The sequence below is a fragment of the Lepisosteus platostomus genome, chromosome 28, assembly GCF_059453375.1.
Source record: "Lepisosteus platostomus isolate fLepPlt1 chromosome 28, fLepPlt1.hap1, whole genome shotgun sequence".
Lineage (NCBI taxonomy): Eukaryota > Metazoa > Chordata > Actinopteri > Semionotiformes > Lepisosteidae > Lepisosteus > Lepisosteus platostomus.
In genome coordinates, this window is record NC_142638.1 from 4,199,524 (window position 1) to 4,218,310 (window position 18,787).

The 18,787-nt window shown below is 44.1% G+C and overlaps 1 protein-coding gene across 6 annotated transcripts in view; it reads left to right on the forward strand.

Moving 5' to 3' along the window:
* srcin1a (SRC kinase signaling inhibitor 1a) overlaps positions 1 to 18,787 on the forward strand; it is a 133,869-nt gene that overhangs the window by 92,967 nt on the left and 22,115 nt on the right. For 4 of the 6 annotated variants that reach the window (XM_088623087.1, XM_088623086.1, XM_088623085.1 and 1 more), the window contains 11 exons: positions 384 to 550; positions 6,188 to 6,363; positions 7,120 to 7,250; positions 7,629 to 7,776; positions 8,144 to 8,432; positions 8,957 to 9,218; positions 9,819 to 9,961; positions 10,317 to 10,469; positions 11,465 to 11,587; positions 12,773 to 12,865; positions 14,419 to 16,008. In XM_088623087.1, the coding sequence (XP_088479213.1) occupies positions 384 to 550; positions 6,188 to 6,363; positions 7,120 to 7,250; positions 7,629 to 7,776; positions 8,144 to 8,432; positions 8,957 to 9,218; positions 9,819 to 9,961; positions 10,317 to 10,469; positions 11,465 to 11,587; positions 12,773 to 12,865; positions 14,419 to 16,008 (3,275 nt within the window). The remainder of the gene's footprint in view (positions 1 to 383; positions 551 to 6,187; positions 6,364 to 7,119; positions 7,251 to 7,628; positions 7,777 to 8,143; positions 8,433 to 8,956; positions 9,219 to 9,818; positions 9,962 to 10,316; positions 10,470 to 11,464; positions 11,588 to 12,772; positions 12,866 to 14,418; positions 16,009 to 18,787) is intronic. The other 2 variants (XM_088623088.1, XM_088623089.1) reach the window with 1 other exon arrangement.

Sequence of the window (18,787 nt, forward strand, 5' to 3'; positions counted from 1 at the left end):
CCTGTTAATACTACTCTTTGTATCTCTCTTATTCATGATTTTTATCCCTGAAGAGGGGAAAAAAGGTTTGCTATGGGCGACCTTGGCAAACGCTGTGAATATGGCCTTGTGTGGGTGATTACTAGATTATTTGTTGCAACAGGTTGTTTAAATATATTCATGTAGAGTACAATGTGAATGTGCTTATGTGTATATTTTAATAACATTGTGGGGGCTGATATGTAGATACTTAAAAACCAACAGCCTGCTTGTTTATGTGTGTGATGTGTTAGCTGGGTGGCTGTATGAGTGTTAGACGCACAGCGCCTGGATGTTAACTTTGTGTTGGAGTGTGCTGCGGTGGATACGGTTGAAGAACGCCTGTCTTCTGGTTTGGTTGGCAGCCTTGACGCCTTCCGCACCAAGCGCAGGGGCGGCCATGCCCCCTCCCCCGGCCGGCGCCACCCAGGCCACTGCAGTCACGCGCCTGCAGATGCAGCTCCACCTGCACGACCTGCAGCAGAACGCCACAGACCTGCGGGACCAGCTGTCCCAGCTGCGCAAGATGCAGGTGAGCTGCACAGTGGCTCTGCAGATCCGACATCACAGCTGCCTTCTAGCCAGTTCATACCGGAAGTGCTTGGGTCCCCGTTCAGTATAGCTCGGATCAAGGGGCACAAAGCAATGAAACTAAAAGCAATAAAGGATACTTTTACTATTCAGTCAGCCTATTCTGATATCGATTTAGTGGAAACAGTGTATCATAGAAGAATGCAATTGGGTACACACTACAAACACAAATGGAACTGTGGGTAGTATGGTTCGTAGGGGGGTGACATCTTCATTTGACTGTAAACATGCCAAAATATTTGTTTTGGTTATATTTTCACTCTTCTTGGATTTTCATCGAGTGGGGTCTTAAACACTCAGTAAGATTCAGTAGAAAGTCCCCATAAATATAATGATGCAAACACAGTGTGCACCAACACTAAAATCATTAGAATTTGTCCAATGCAGAAGAATGCATGCAAGCCATCATGGGCACAACAGATAGTCAAATTGAGCTCCCTCTGGTGTTTACTATTGTTGTCCATAGAAATGTGAAATTTTTTGTTGCCTTGTATTTGTCATACATCATTCATGATATAGCTGTGCGAATAGGTCACTCAGCTTTAAAAGCACCTCGCATTTCTTCGGGCTCACGCAAGTCTGCCTCAGAAGTTTAGAACAAAAATCTTAACATCTCTCTTCCAGACATTCTGTGTGAGTTGCTGGTGATTATTTTCTTTTTTTTTCTAATATGAAGCACAATCTGTTAGAAAGAGTTCTACACCTGTATATTATTACAACCTAGATTAGAATTGAAGGGGTTTTCTAACCTTGTGGATGTTGTTGATTGTTCAGATCCCCTTCCCTATAATCCACTACACTGTATTTAGTTGAAGTTGGTAGATGTTGCAGCATGCGTAGGCTGCAAAGGAACAAGTAAAGGTTTTTTGTGTCTCTTTTCAGCCTCGAAAAAAAAACCTTGTTCCCCTACACTGTATTTAGTCTCCAAGCCTTGATACTCTTGTTCATGAAGGACACTTCTCAGGTATAGCAGTTTAATTTTCGCTCACAGGATCAGTTGCCCTCTGGGACAAGGAAAGAGCTACAGACTGGAGTTGTTGACGAGACTTTGAGCATGAATAAATGCACCCAAACCAATTTATGATACTCAAGGACCAAGCTTTCAGGGCCAGCTCACTGAGCAGGCAGCACAGGGTCATTTTTCCCCCTGATAAACTGAGTCTCCAGATCTTTGGAAGAAAATGGGAATTATTAAGGAATTATTTTTGTTGTATAACATCAGATCTCCCAACGAATAACACTTAAACCTGCCTTGCAGGTGACATTGCTGTCAGAGATTTAATTTAGAGCTCCTTTCATCTTCAAAGGAGATATTTCAAAAAACGATGCAGAGTCAGGATACCAGCCTTTAATGCATTTTAAGTGGTGAACATTGCTTAGGATTTTTGTCCTCATCAAAGAGAAATAGTGGTACTAGAGGTAGTACAGATCTGTGTGTCAATGAATGAGTCAAACAATAAATCAAAGCACTTTGACCTATCGATAATTTTCTGCCTTGTATTTTTTATCATCCCATGTTTGTGATATAATTGACATTTCAAGTAAGATTCTCTATGGCTGAAGGATGCTATAAGTACAGTAGCTGCACTTAATAGCTCTCAGTTGATGATTGGTTTTGGAACTGTAGCATGTGAATTCTATAGAGATATAAATATCACATTCTGATAATGTGTGAATGAAGACAGTAGTAATCAACTAATGGTGTTACACATTGCAGGGTTTGCAAGGTATAAAATGTGCCTTAAATGATAAAACCTTCCACTGCAGTTTTAAGCAAACAGCAATCTGGCATCTCTCCTGCACTTTGGGTCTCATTTTCACAGTTCCTTGTCCAGGATTCTGCAGCCAACTTGAGCCTACCTCATTTGTCATACAGCTGCCAGCTGACTCCCCAGCTGAGCCCTGAAGGCACCAGCTCTCTCCACACTGCCTGATAGCCCTCCAGCCTGCAGTGTGCTCACAGCTTTACTGTATTTATTGGGTGGGGAGCTCAGGCTGTGGCACTGATCGCTGTTTTTTGGTGAGAAAGGCAGAGTGCCCTGTTGAGCAGATTGAGGTTGGCTCAGTGGAGTGGAGAATGGCAAGCTTAGGAGTGGGAGTGAGGCAATGTAGGCTCATTTTTAAAAGGTTAGATTCTATCCAAGGCAGTGTGGAGCAGCAGTTTGAGCTGTGGGACTGAGTCAGAAGAAGAAGTATGGATTAGCCTTAAAGATCCAGACTAAGAGTGAAGTTGGGTGCGGCAGTGACTTGAGCTGAATGACGTTAGTGTGTCACAAAGGATAAAGAGGAGGCAGTGAATGGGGCTATGTGATTTCATGCTGCTCAGATGGTTCACAATGGTCAGAACTTTGTGAAAGATGCAGTGATTGTGCTTTTTTCTTTTTAATTCACTTCCAATTTGGAAGCAACTATTATTAATCATCTTGGTTCACCATTGCAAAACCTCTACTGCTCAGGGAGGGGACCTGTTCATGCTCTCTTGTGACACGCTGATCTGTTATAGGCGTTTGTCTGTAGATTGACTGTGAGCTCCACAGCGCCAGTCAGATGAACTAGAGGCTGCCGGACAAGCGACGTTTCTCTCACTTACAATGCTGCTAGCTTGCATGTGCCTGGGAGGATCAGGAGGTGATTGCTTTGCAGCGAGATATAGGTACCCTGGCTGACTCAAGCCTAGGGAATCCTTGCAGGGGTCACTCAGGTTTTGGTTGACACTTGGGCAATGATGGTAAGTCAGCTAATGACATATCACAGACTCCACACATCTCAGTTGGAGTTCCTACAGTAACTAGGAAGGCCTTGTGCTTTGCATTCTGATTCGCACATGGGCTGGTGAGAGATCCAAGATGGAAAGACTGGGATGTGGAATGGCCTGTAGGCACAACAGCGAAGAAAGGAAAGGGGGAGGGCAAACCGCAGTAGAGCTCACTGGCCTGTGAGCGCATAGAAATTCAAACTGAGCTGCTAGGACAGTCTGAGATGACGTGCACACTCTCTCTGTAATACTGTAATACTCTCTCCTGGAAAAATGTTGCATCCTATTTGAAATAAATAACTGAAGTCATGAAGGAGGTGAGATTTGGAGGGATATACTCAGCATGCCTGTCAGGTACTGAAAGACTGTTTATCTGGGGAGCAGCAGTGCAGACAACACTGCAGAGATCCACATACTGACACACCCCTTCCTCTGTTCAGACACACAGGGAAGATCATACAGAAACACAGTGATTTACATGCCATCACAGACAAATGCACATGCAAATACAGCGGAATGTGACAGAATTTCTACTGGCAGCTCAGGCTAGCTAATGCACAGTTGCAGATATGCACACTGAAGGACAGATTCAGTCGTTGAATAATCCTCTTCAGACCAAGCTCCACAGACTGACACACTCATGCATCCGTAAAGAGAAAGACTGGCAGGCAAAGGCATGCAAACAGGCACCACAGCACACATGAAAAGCCAGACTCATTTGCTGCAATATTTATCACTTTAAACATGCAAAAGCCAAAGCCATCCTTCTTAGGGAGATTAGAATGAAGACTTGAAGGTTATTGTTTATTAAAATAGTATGAATCCAGTTATTGATGCAGAAACTTTACTTTAATTCAAGTTTTACATACTTCAGGTACAAATAAGGGTACCTTGTAATGGGAATATTTTAACTGTGAATGATTAGGAGTTCTCAGTAAAGGTATAAGAGTTTCTATTGACAGGCATATTTTAACATACAGTATTGCACTCAATAAATGATGACATAACCTTTAAAATACTGCGTGCCAATATTTATGTGAATGACTAGTATAGACATGGAGATGTTACCACAGCAAGGGCCTTATAAGGTCAACTATGATACCTGTTAATTGTATTACGCGTCTGGGCAGGAAGCAAGGAGCTTATCTATTGAATACAATAACTTTCAATTAATGGGCACATTTTTCCACTATTAAGTGGTTTCATTCTGAAAGCCACTGCAGCTTTTTTAATCACACGGGGGAGAGAGAGACATGTCTTTATAGCCGTTCTGATAATGCTCTGTTACATTCACACAAAAGGGTGGCGATTATTAAATCTAACATCCACAGCTGCTGAATCTAATTTTAATTTTAAGGAGTCTATTAGCATTTTTGCAGGTGGAAAAAATTGTGCATTGTTAAGTTTTCAGAGCCGTCAGATAGCTACCATGTTGAACAACTTTAGTTTAAAAGCCTTGTGTTTCATTACAGCTATATTTCTGTACATTTAAAATGAAGAAAATTACAGATGTTGAGCATTAACTCTATATATACACAAAAATTATTTAATTATTTTCAAAATTAAGAGTTACCTACAGTTAATGCATAGTTTCAGAAACATGTATCCCAGTCCCTGCATAGTAATGCAGTGGTTAGAATAGGCCCAGGGCCTTGCATTCTTAGTGCCCTGGGTTCAGTTCCTGGGGTGCTACTTGCATTTGGTTTGTACATTCTCCTCGTGTTCAGTGGATTTCCTTTGGGTGGTCCAGTTTCCTACCACAGTTAAAAAACCATTCACTGAACAGTGAGAGGCATCAAGATGCTCTTCTTCAGGAGGCTATTTAAAATAAAGAGCAAGTGTTGTCGTTGCTAGCTGAGCCAAAAGCCACATTCTTGAGTGTTTAAAACTTCAGTGGGCAGCAGTAGTGATTAGGGTGCTGGGCTCAAAACTAGAAGGTTCGAATCCCAAGTGAGATACTGCTGTTGTATCCTTGAGCAAGATACTGTAGTTCACTCAAATTGCTTCAGTAAAGATTTCTAAAATAAAAGTGTGAGCCAAATATAACAGCCGTAGTTGGTGTGAAACACAGCAGTGTCTTGAAAATAGCAGAATAGGGAGATCTGGCTGGTTTCGGGTCAGGCTGTGTGTTTCTAAACGTAGGGTGTTATTTCACTTATGAAATACAAGGATTAAAGCTTCAACATGTTTAAGAACTAGGAACAAAGAGTTCAAATTAATCTGTTTACTGTTAAGACAATGAAGGGATTGAGTGTGTAACTGAGGTCTCGGCCGGATCAAAACCCAGCAGGTGTGTGGGTCAGCAGGACCAGGAGCATCTACCACTGGTTTTTGAAATAAGCGCTCTGTGGCGTGTGGATTTTCACTCTGTGTGGAATTCTATGAATGGGACTGGGAATTGTAAGCTAAAATGTTTGATCCAAAGATTCGGTGAGAACTGCATGAAGAGAAGTCCATGATACGGCCAAGCCTGACACCCTGCCTTTACGTCAGCAAAACGTCTTCTGCCCACTTCATCTACCACACATATTAGACATCACAGATTCTTTATACACAGATGGGACAAAGCTTCTCTGCTCTAGCCTATATATTGAAAAAGAAATCATTAAGAGCTGTTTTCTGTTTTGTCCCTCTGTGCTCACTCTTGTAGTTCTGTGCACAGATGTTGGTGGGACACTTTCACAGTTGGTAGCACGCAGTTCTGTGGTCTTTGTTACTATTACAAGAGAAAATGAGAAAATGTTTGATCCAAAGATTCGGTGAGAAGTGCATGAAAAGAGAATTAAAACACCTCCTGACCGTGGTGTGTCTGGGCGTGTGCAGCTCCAGAACCAGGACTCCGTCCGGTCGCTCCTGAAGCGGACGGAGACGGAGATCAGTGTGCGGGTGACAGACGCCCTGCGCAAGCAGGAGGACCCCCTGCAGAGACAGCGCCTCCTGGTAGAGGAAGAAAGACTGAAATATCTCAACGAGGAGGAGCTCATTATACAACAGTTGCAGTGAGTACTTTATAGATACCGCAACAAAGGGATAGCCATCAGGGATGAGTGAAGATACCCTGACAGACACTCCACACAGAGACACCCTAACAGTCATACTGCATCAGCACTGACAGAGACACCCCACTTTTCACACAGTGCGAAGTGCTGTTGTTTCCACATCTGTGCTGATACGGATACTCATGACACAAAGACTGCAGCACTTTCAATCTCTTATAGGCTTATCCCTTTCAATATGGGATTCTGTTGAATAGTCTTGTGAAGACGGTTAAATAAATATCAAATCCTGAATTTTAATACTTGTTTCCACACATCACCCTTTCCACGTCTGAGATATTGATTTTGCTTGTGTCACTCAAAACCAGTGTTTTTCACTCCTGCTCCCTCTCGGGCCTTCTCTTCCTCTGGATTAGCATAATGATTTCATTGATCCCTCTTCTTGATTTATTAGGTTTAAATTATCCCTGTTTTCAAAGCTTTACTTAGCTAGTTACTTGAGTGACCAATTGTGATGATCTGTGCTCTGAATCCGCTAAGACATGAATACAAAGTGAAGCGTGAATGAATGAAAAACATCTTGACAAATACTGCATCGCCTGCCGCCCGATCAGTCTGTCGAAGTACAAAATAACTCTTATTTTCTAGCAATATCTTTCTCATTGTGAAATCATACTTCAGTGTGGTGGATTTTTCACATGCTCTGTGCACAATCATGTGAATGTGAGTGTCAGTCCTGTGCTGTGTGCGTTGCTGCAGTGACCTGGAGAAGTCAGTAGAGGAGATCCAGAAGGACTCTTCAGTGAATCACAGGCTGGTGACTGTGCAGGAGCTGGAGGAGAAGGCGCTGGTGCTGAGGAAACTGGGAGAGACCCTCACTGAGCTCAAGAGTAAGTCAATGCTGGCTGCAACTCCTGCCACCATGATACGGCCAAGCCTGACACCCTGCCTTTACGTCAGCAACACGTCTTCTGCCCAATTCATCTACCGCACATATTAGACATCACAGATTCTTTATACACAGATGGGACAAAGCTTCTCTGCTCTAGCCTATATATTGAAAAAGAAATCATTAAGAGCTGTTTTCTGTTTTGTCCCTCTGTGCTCACTCTTGTAGTTCTGTGCACAGATGTTGGTGGGACACTTTCACAGTTGGTAGCACGCAGTTCTGTGGTCTTTGTTACTATTACAAAAACGTGTTCTTTTACATGTAAGTTAACCTACTCCTTTCCCGTGTGTATGTTGAGTTTTACCCTTCTCTCTCCCAGACCAGTTCCCCAGCCTGCAGAGTAAGATGCGAGTGGTCCTCAGGGTAGAGGTGGAAGCTGTCAAGTTCCTCAAGGAGGAGCCACACAGACTGGATGCACTGCTGAAACGCTGCAAGACCATCACTGACACTCTCACGACTCTCCGCAGGTACTAGAGCACATCCACACCGACACACCGGGCATCACTGACACTCTCACGACTCTCCGCAGGTACTAGAGCACATCTACACTGAGCATCACTGACCTACAGACCTATTAACACTGCTGCGCTGCCCCAACAAACTAATCATTAAAGACACACCAATGCTGACATGCTGTAACTGACGCACTAATGCACAGACATACAGACTATCATTCACCAACTGTCCATCATTGAACCATTAACATACTAATAATCATTTAGGAATTGATGTCTACATACTTGCTGCCACCAGTCCACTAATGCTCTGACACACTATACAACCTCAGGAAGTCAGGGATACAGTCAGAACGTGTGTGTGTGTGTGTTGAAACAGGCAGGTGAACGAGGGAATATGGAAGGGCCAGGAGGACTTTGCCAGCCAGTCCCAGAAACACACTGATGACTTCCCAAAGAACACAGACTTCGATATTCCTACCAGCCCACCTCTCAACTTCAGCGACCTGGGGGGCAGTGCCAGCCTCTCGTCCTGGACACCTCACAGCGGCCCTGGCCTCAACCCCTCCAGCACCCACCACGATTCACCCCAGCACGGGCCCCTCAAGAACCGGCCCTTGGAGGAGCTGTCGGGCCGCCGAGGAGTGGACAAGTCTGTGTCTGTGGAGGTCAGTCTGGACGTGCTGTTGGGATCATCTCACATTGCATATTGCTCACAGCTGCTGAGATCTGTGTGGCTAGATTCTGTGTGATTATGTGTTCCCTGTTGTAGTTCACTGCATTATATTATAGGCGTATGGACTTCTCTCTGCAATTTGTACTGTTGTGTCTAAGGTTGAGTGCTTAGGGTTGTGTCTCCCACTATTTCCAAGGGTCCCTCATACTCTCTGTAGCACACTTGCCTTGTCTCTGTACATGTCTGTATTGTCTTCATCTGCAAATCTCCAGATATAGAGAGGAAGTTGGAGGAGCAATATGTTGTTTCTTATTAATGCAACGTAAGCCAATGTGTCACTTTCACTCATTCATTCCAGGCTAAGGAGCTGGGCCATGATGCAGTAATGTGTTCAATTTTATAACATAAAACAGAACACTGTGTGTTAGTCTTTGAGTGAGGGGATGATATGGAGTAGGAGGACTTTGCCAGCCACTGTGAGTCCATAAACCGCTCTCTGTCTCTCTGTGCTGGCAGGCTGCCGAGAGGGACTGGGAGGAGAAGCGTGCCAGCCTGACTCAGTACAGCGCTCAGGACATTAACCGGCTCCTAGAGGAGACCCAGGCCGAGCTCATGAAGGCCATCCCTGACCTGGACTTCGCAGCCAAGCAGGCCAAACCCTTAGCCGCGCCCACCACCCAAAGCAGCACCCCCATCTCTGAGATCCGGCCCAGCAAACCCCAGCACATCGCACACAAGCTCTCCAGCAAGAGTGAGCCCAGCGCACGCCGTGGCTCCGGTGAGCCTCCTTCTCTTCCCTCCCTCAGACAGCACTCTGTACCCCTCACTGAAGTGAATGAACACTCACCCGTTCCCTTACTGAGACTTGGCCGGACAGCCTGAGCCTCTTGTGTCTGAGTCTGTCTGTGCGATTGGTCCAGTAGTTGAAAGTGGATTAGACTAGGGAGAAACAGTCTGTATGTTAACTCCTACATAATGGCCAAAATATTAAAGAAGCTTCTTCAAAACAGAATGGGCTTGCATTCCACAAGATTTTGATATTCCTGTAACTTAAACTTTCCTGTTCTTGTAACATTCCTGTTGAATGTGAGGATGAGGAGGTTTAGGATATAAATGAACATTGCTCTGGTTTTCAACTGGGGATTGTTCTGCTTGTGGGAGGTAAGAGGCAGCTATCTCGTGTCAACCACAGATTTGCCTGCTACTGAAAGAGTGTATTCACTTACCTGGGGGTTCACATTTTAAGTGCCCTGAGTAGAGAAGGCGATGGCTTTGAATTGTGCTGTATGAACATGGTCTCTGTGCTCTGAGCTATCAGATGCCGGTGGAACTAGGATTTTGTTTGCATTGTTATGTTCTTCTTCTGCCTTTCCCTCAGATGAGCTAACGGTACCCCGCTATCGAACGGAGAAGCCATCCAAGTCGCCCCCTCCCCCTCCACCCCGCCGCAGTTTCCCATCATCCCACGGGCTCACCACCACCCGAAGTGGAGAGGTCATTGTCACCAGCAAGACTATCAAGGTGGGTCTCCAAGGGAGGGAACTCGGACAGCATGCAAAAAAGGAATTCCTGGTTTTACATTAAAAACAAATTGATGAGAATAAGACCCTGGGTTGTAATATACAACATCTCCTGTTTGTAGCAGAAATAAGCATTCACTGGGAGCTGACCCTTGGGCATCGAGTGTATTTGTTCAGATCTGCACCTTTTCAGATCCTGGGGTTGCCACGTCTTTGGCAAGTACTTGTTGCAGTCCTAACTGGAAACCTGACCTTTAAATCATCCGATGAGCTGCACAGGGTCTGAGAATGATGCCTTTTCATGTGCATTGAATGCACCTGATCGGAGACGCTCTCACCCTCTCCCTCACCTGCAGAAGTCAGAGTCGGAAGAGACAGAAGCACAGAAGCCCCACGTGAAGCTTAGGCGGACAGTCTCCGAAGCCCCCCGGCCGGCCTCCACCCCCCCTGTCATCGCCTCGGGGGTGAAGGACGAGGATGATGAGGAGAAAATCATTGCAGAGCTGGAGGTATGGGCAGTTTTGGAAACAACCAAATTATGGGATGGATACACATTTTAAAGAGCAGTCCAAGATATGTGCAGGGGACTGTAGGGAACTGAAAAATTACTGTTACTGTAATGATGGAGTGATGATCTACGAAACGATCTGTGTTTATTTAATGCTCTCTTCTTCCAGCAACTGCCACACAGTGCCACAGGATGGCATAGGAAGCAAGACCCAACCCAAATAATTATCCGTTATAACAGAATATGCAGCAGTCGCTTTATGGTGCAAGCCCTAGGACAATGCACCCTATTGCTGTAAAAGGCTAAACACAATGAAAAACTTGGCAGAGTATGTAGGCATCAACACACCTGCATGCACAAACAATAACAACGCCAGTATCCATCAAAGTGAAGAGTGTGGATGTCACTCTAACACTGCGGTCTTACAAGGCCACCGTGGTGATTCAGGCTGATGAACAACATGTAATAAAATACATCGGGCCAGACGTTATTTTCAACTAGCTCTTAAGGAATGACCCTCCTTGTGCTAAATGGTTTTTCAGAGTTTAATCTTTCAGCGATTAATTGACTGTTGAGGTTCTTAATGGCCATTTTTTGTCCTTCTCTCCTTTTTAATCCTGCTAGAATTGGTGTAAGAATAAGCTATGAAGATTAAACAGCCTTGTACCTTCTTACAGTCTCATGATCCAAGTGTCTGAGACAGTTAACTGTGTCTGAGGGAATGACCAAGGCTTAATGGGCAGTATTTATCTTGCATTCTCTTATGGTAGCTCTTAAGGGAATAGTTCAGTATTACAGTGCCAAGTCATTTATTTTTTTTCATTCTGTCATAATAATCTTAAAACTTAGCAATAAACAAGCCTAAGTAGCCCAGTTGTGTTCAGGGCCTTTCCAGTGTCCTGGATAGTCAAGACACTGCCTTTACAGTGTGCTGCGCAGTCCTGTGTGATTGGTGTTAATTCCTGCTGTTTGCTCACAGTGTTTCCACCCTGGCAGGTGTTTCAGAGAGCCCCAGTCAAAGCCAAAGTGTCCCCTCCCCACTCCCTGCCCAGCACCCTCCGCAGAGCCACGGCCCCCCCCAGCCTGGAGCTGTGGCCCCCAGGGGCCCCGGGAAGGAAGGTAACAGGCTTGTGTGGACGGCAGCCTCCGGGGCCCTCTGCCTCACCTCTGCACCCTGCCTCATTCCTCTCCCAACTCAACTAACCTGCAGGGGGATTCAGCCAAGAGCCACAGCACCTGTGTGTGATCCCTGTAAATCAGGACACACTGCTTTCATGCGTGCACAGTTTGCATCACCACCCTATATAATATCTGCTGAACAGAACATAGAGTCAAAACATAGGATTTTTCAGTGTTTCCCCGTTGCCACTTCATACTGATTGGAGTCTTATACTGCAGTTGTCTCCAGTGTTGGCATATTCAGTTGAGAGCTGCAGATTGTTAACTTGGCTGACCCTATTTTATAATGCATCAGAAACTGCAAAGCAAATATTGCTGTTGCCCAGGAATTTTCCTTGTCTTCAGCTATTCAGTTTGTTACAAAGCAGTGCTGTGTTTTCTGTTTGAGTCCCCGCTTCTGTCTTTACAAACTAGATCTTCACTTTTTGCCTAATTGATCCCATTCAAACCATCAGCTGTCATAACGGCTACAAGTCTTCATACTAACCTGGTAACGACACATTTTTTGTGTGCTCCTACTGTCTCTAACTCGGACAACAGACAATCAAAGATGCTCTGTCATTGAAACACGGTGAGGTAGTGAACATGGAGATGCGGATCTCTCACATCTATAGTTCACTGTCCAGCATGGATCTGTATCTGGGTGAAAATAACCAGCACATGTTTGCCTGCACTCTGCTCTGATGTTTTATACAAGGTAATGTACAGCCAGCAGTTGGATAGCGTGAGATTTCTGGATGGTCCGTCACTTTCATGAACGCAACCTTTCTCCAGGGCAGTGCATGGAATCAGAAAGAATTTGTTCGTGTTTAAAAAGCGTGCAAAGAATGAGATGAAACTGAAGACTGACAAGGAGATCTGAGGCCTTGAGTCATAGTCATAAAATATTTACTCCCATCTTACTTTGCAGCTGTATTTTCCTCATAGCAAACTAAAAGAGTCATATAAATCTTCCAGAATGTTAGCCTCAGAGTCCTTGAAGGCAGTGCAAATGTTTCTTTGTGATAGTGTAAGATATGGAGTTTTATTTTCCTTGTTAAATAAAGCACACCAGGCTGTGGAGAATACACTGTGGTTATGGCCCAGTATACCTTGTAAACTCCCATGCTGTGCCCTGTTTAACAGTTGTCCTCAGCAGCACTGCACACTACCAGCTTGCAGGGGGAGCTTGACTGCCTGGCTCAGCTCCATACCTGCACATCCTCACTGGACTCCCAGGTGAGAATCTTAGCTTTCATGTTTTTTGAAGAGATTTCTCTATTGCATTAATACAGTTTTTCTTTTCTTCCTGGATTTGAGTCTTTTAACTAAAGTAAAAGCTGCCAGAAAACACAAACATGCCATATTTATACTTGTGATAGTATAGAGAAAGAAAGTTATTATGTATATCTAGAGATTATCGGCTCTTTCCCTGTCCTGTCTTAATCAGTCACATTACCCCTTTTTTCAATGATGTTCTTGTTTTCTTAAACATTAGGTCTGTGTATCCCTGCATGAAGATTATAAATGTTGCTTGACTTGAACCTTATTCAGTGTGTAACAACACTTGCAGAACATTTAAATAGCAATTACAAAATATCTTTCTTTAAATGAAGAGACAGCAGGTTGACAGGGCTTGGAATCCTTAATGGACCTGATGGTCCTAGAATATTACAACATTGGTCCAAGATAGTAAGAATAGTAAACTATGATGCTGTTCAATACAAAAAAAATGCATAATGCAATCTATTAAAGAGCATTTCCAAAAAGTCAGGTTGTCCTTTTCACAGAGAAGTACAACTCCAGCAGGAAACAGAGTTGTTTCAGAGCCTGTCCAGTCAAATTACACCCTGCTTCACAGAGCTCTGTGTCCTGTTAGGGCTGGTTTCAGCTCGCAGTTCCTGCTTTAATTCCACTGCAGCCGCCGCAGCTGGGCTGAATACCAGCTTCTTTTCTGACCCCTACAAATGTCATTTATCCAACTACAATACCAAGCTGTGCATGATTGCGTTCATAACAAAATAGAATTGTGCTGTTCCCCTTTACAAGCCCTGAAACAATCTCACAAATAAGATACATCTCAAACCCATTGCGTCTGGAAAAGAAGTCAAAGCCTGGTTTTGTTATATTTGTTGTTCTACAGATTTCTGGCCATGACAGTTTCCCTGCCACATCACCTTTAGAGAAAGCTATTTAAATACCTTTTTTTGCCATTCACAGTGGAAAAAGCCCACATTGTGATGCTAACCTGGAGAGTCAGGCTTCATCCATGCAATAAGAGTCTCAAGCCTTATTTTAGAAACCTTCACTTTGTGTATGTTGACAATTTGCTGTTTTTACCAATGCAGTGCTGGTCTTGGAAGTCTTGTAGGTAATTATCGAAGAAGCATGAAGACACTTTGTTTCAGGAAATTTTACCATAGTAACAAACTTATATCAAATCTTAATATCCATTAAATAAAGTCAGAAAATCTACTTCATTTCATTTTACAGTTCAGATTATGTTTTTGCGTGAATCTTGGAGTTAATGATCAAAACATTTGAAATGTTTGTATCACCTAGTTTCTGTTAGCTCTAGATGGTTACTGTATTTTCACTTATGGCATAATCTTAGAGATAAACAAACGTCATGGTATATCAGTATAGCAGGCTGATCTACAGTACATGTGTTTTCTACCATTTCTTAATATTTGAGGTAACATAAAAGTAATCTTATTATGAGCTAGATGTATATATTGTTATCATTTTTTGGTTTAAGATTTTTGCTAAAATCATCTGTTCTTGCTTCACAGGAACAGGATATTCAGCTTACTAGTCCGGCCCTCCGTCAGGTCCCCCGAATCGTGCTGACAGAGTGGATTTCAGCCCCATCCTCCCCAACTGAGAGTGCACCTATTGCGGCTTTGGAGGAGTCTGAACAGAGCATAGGAAAAGCCAGAACTGGTGTTATGAGACCGCTGGACTATGAAGTCATCACAGCCAGTTCAGCTCCAAAGAGTACCATCCAACCCAGTTCCACGGAGAACTATGATAAATTCCCTTTAGGTGGTAGTATAGACTATGAAGCTGCCCAGGATGGGAATACTTTGGAATCGCACGTTTCTCAGTCTCCCCTGACTTCCATGGGTTCTCTGTCAGCTCAGGGAGACGCCAGCAAAGTCTCCATTACTCCTGTGAACTCCCCAGGAAAACAACGGAAACCCTTTCCATGGGAGCTGAGGATTCAGGAGTCTTTTGAAGCAGAGGGAGACGTGGAGGAAAGTACAAAGGAGGAGCTGGCCTTGATCATAACAGAGAGTCAGGTGGAGGCTGTGTCGAGCGAGGAGGTTCAAAAGATTATCAGACAGGCAGGGGAGGAAGTTCAGGTCTTCAGCGTCCCCACCCAGAGACAGGAAGACCAGATTGTGTCGAGGCTTCATAGGACAGGAGAGGGAGTAAAGACCCAGCTCCACGTTCAGATTCAGCTGAGCAAGACCCCCCTGATTTTTGTGTTTGATGATCCGGTGGAGATCAGGACGGCATACAGGCAGCTGACTTTAATGATGGAGGAGGCGAAGGAAGATGACCCCACTGACTCTCGTAGTTCTACAGGGAAGCCCTTACCGAAACCAAGAACAGTGAGGTCACACAGGACCCCCAGTACCCCTGCAGTTAGTGGCAATCAACCCAGAATCAAACTACCACTGAGACAGCTGAGGGCACTGACCAAAGCCTTGGAGCTTGGGCTTCAGACAGGACAGAGGACCATACAGGTTGCCTTCAGTGAGGGAAAGGAGGCATCTGAACCAGCAAAGGCAGCAGATCAAATATCAGGAAAGAGCACACACAGTTCCTCCAATGGTCTTCTCCAGAGATCTCCACCACACGTGGTTTCAGGACCTCCAATCCCCACCACCGAGTGTCGTGCTAGACAAAATGGTCAGCCTGCAGAAGTAGATGATGTGACATTGAAGCCCAATGGGCTGACTGGTTCTGAACAGCACCGAGGCAGAAAGGTGTTGTCTGCAGATTCCCCGGAGGTGGGTCATGAGCCCAGGGGCACCGACGTTTCGGAAGCGCGGTCGCAGGAGATAAGGAAGAGCACGTACCAGCAGCTGGACAGCTTGGAGGAGACAATCCGCGAGCTAGAGAGTACGCTGCAGGAGATCAGCACACACCCTTCTGCAGAGTACCTCTTCTCCAAGGAGTTCTTAGGCCAGCTGGGGACAGCAGACTGCGAGACACCCTTGGGCGCAGTATCAGGAGCCGCAGAACAGACCAGTGGACTTAAAGAGAGCTTAGACTTGCAGTCCCAAAGCAGAGACCAAGAGCAAGCATCTCTCACCAGGAAGAAGCCTCCAGTTCCACCAAAGCCAGCCTCCCTACCGCTGGATGCTGCTAAGGTTTCTCCCTGGCCTTCTTTATTTTTTTCGGCTGATGAGTTCTCCCTTCTTCCTCTGGGGCTAGGGTTCCCGATCTTCTGACCCCTCGAGTCTCTGTCTCTCTTCTTGAGAGGGAAATAGGCAGAAGGACAGAATTCCCTTCTTCCTTGGTATATCTGATTTTTGAGCTCTATTACTACAGTCTGTTGGCTTTCTGCTCTCTGAATTACAACTCAGAATTAATTTTGTACAGAGTTTACTGATTTTAAGAATCAGTACCAAACAGTTAGTTGATTTAAACTCTAAGAATTCGAGACTACATTTTCATCATAAAAAATTTGAAACAACCATGAAATCACAGATCAGATGTGGATCTGCATTCACAATAATGGGTAAATTACAGACTACAGTAAGAAGCTAAAAATCATTTTCATTGAGGTTGTTGGCTTAAATAAGGAAATGGTTGCAACCCTGCTTTCAGATAACAGAATTCAAAAAGAGTAAAACCAAGAAACACATGGAAGCTGGCATTCCATTGAGCTCTCACAATGGGGGAAGGCTCTGTAGGGTACCTTATATTTATGTAAAAAAGAAAAAGAATAGTGATTGTAGCTGTTATATGAATGATAAAACCTGATTTACTTTTAGAGCTCTCATTGCCTGTGCAGTGCTAATGTGTAGGTATATATCTGATTGGCCACACAGCACCTCTTGCAGAAATGCATTTACAGTACCGTGTGGGTCTCTTCCCTGTGCCATCTGGGCTCGGAAGATAAGCAGAGCTAACACTGCCCCTTCTGTAACTAATCTGTGGATGCTGTCTCTACCTGCTTTGTAGATTAATACATGGACACAGTATCCAAGACCTATCAGACCTGTACCACAGGGTTATTCTGATTTTGATGTATTTTCTGAGTGTGTCATGTTGCTGAAGCCAAGGTTGCGTACCTTTGGATGCCTTCTGGTTGTATAGAAGGTATTGGTGTATTGTTTCTCTCCTGCTCTGAGGTGGTGTAATCTTACTAATTTCACTCTGTAAACAGTCCTGTCTATCAATAAACTGGCTTCATTTTCACCAATCTCTCTCTCTCATCTGGGTGAGGTCTCTTGATTTTATTTGCCTCACAAAATCAAGCATTTTTTGCTCTCCTGTATTCTGAAATGATCGACTCTTCTCCCCCTGTCTTCTGTCTGATTCCAATGTCTGTTTGCATTTTGGTATACAGATTAATTAGGAGTGAGGCCAGCAAATGTTCCTAACCTTTATCCCAATGCAAAAGTACTGAAGGAATATGTGCAGTTAAATAAAGCAGACTACACACTTCATTGTGCGGTAGAATAAAAACCACAATATAATCAAGCATGTGTAGAAGACACCATGAAATGACTGATCATGTTCTTGCCCTTGTAATCATATACTTTAGCAAAAGGTCTGTTAGGTTGCCGGATTCCATGCCTTCTCTACAACTAACTGTAGCTTATACTGAACTATGTATCCTTCTAGGATGCACATTAAAAGAATACACACACAGCTGACTAATGCACTCACATGCCCGATATGACTCTCCCTGTGTCTCTCTCACTGCAGTAACACTCAAGCAATCAGCTTATTTAGTCCTCCAGAGGTTTTTATGATTAGAGAGGCTTTAAGTGATGATGGCCCACCCGTGTCATTGAAACTGGGGCTAGCACAAAATTGTGTCAGAGCTACAACAGCAACAATGACGACTGCAATCACAGAACAAGCCAGACTTCATTGGACTCGGACTTGTTGCTGACAGTGCTGCAGCTAAGCACTCTGTACTGTAAAAGAGAGTTTGGGAAATGCGTCAGCTAAGCCTGTCTAGACAGCCGAAGCTACAGAGCCTTTAACTGAGATGATAAATATAGATAAGAGAGATTAGGACTCAAGGCTGATGACAGATGTGACAGATTTGCATTCTAAAAACAAAACCTTTTGTCGGGCAATATGAGTCGTGAGAAAACATGCATTACAGGACTGTCACTGGGAGGCTCCCTCACCTTTGTAGACTTAGTATGTTATGTAAGCTCCAGGCACTGAACTGAGTCCAAGGTGATCTCTGTAGTCCAGCCATCATCTGTTGGGGTCTGGGGTAGGTCATTAACCTACCGTGACTACAATTACCCAATCATAACCAGACAATCTGATGCTTGTGCTTGCTTGTGGGATCATGATATCTGACAGGTAGAGGTGCATCAATCCTCCAATCAATGTTAACTCCCCTGTTGACAGTTTAGAGCTCACAGGTGAAACGATTGGAGGTAACGCAGCAGCGGTTTGGAGGAAAGCAAGGTTCTTGTCCCCACTTTGATGGTTGCTGCGAGCTCTCAATCTGTTCTGCCAGAATGCCTGTGCTCCAGCTGGTTTCCAGACCGTGAGAGGCATTAACATTTATGACACGTACACAATACATCATCCAGATTCTCATTTCCGAGCATGTAGAACTAATAAGCGCAATCCCTGCCACAGACGGCATAATCAGAATTTCCATCACAGCCGAGCAATTCAGAGAATCCTTACAGTGCTAATGAAAAAGGCATTAAGAATCCTTAATGGGTACCCCATCTTCTCATTGCTGTAGTTTTCATTTAAATTTCTGTCTCTGCGTAATTAAAATAAATACTTGTGCAATCATTAAGTATTTTCAAAAGGTTCTTGCTTTTAGCTGTTGAGGAAAAAATATACTAATGTGAAGGAAGTTTTAGCAGAATTAAATGTTTCTTGAGTATTTTAAAAAAATGTCTAGAATTTCAATTAAAATCTAAAGAAGTGTTGGAA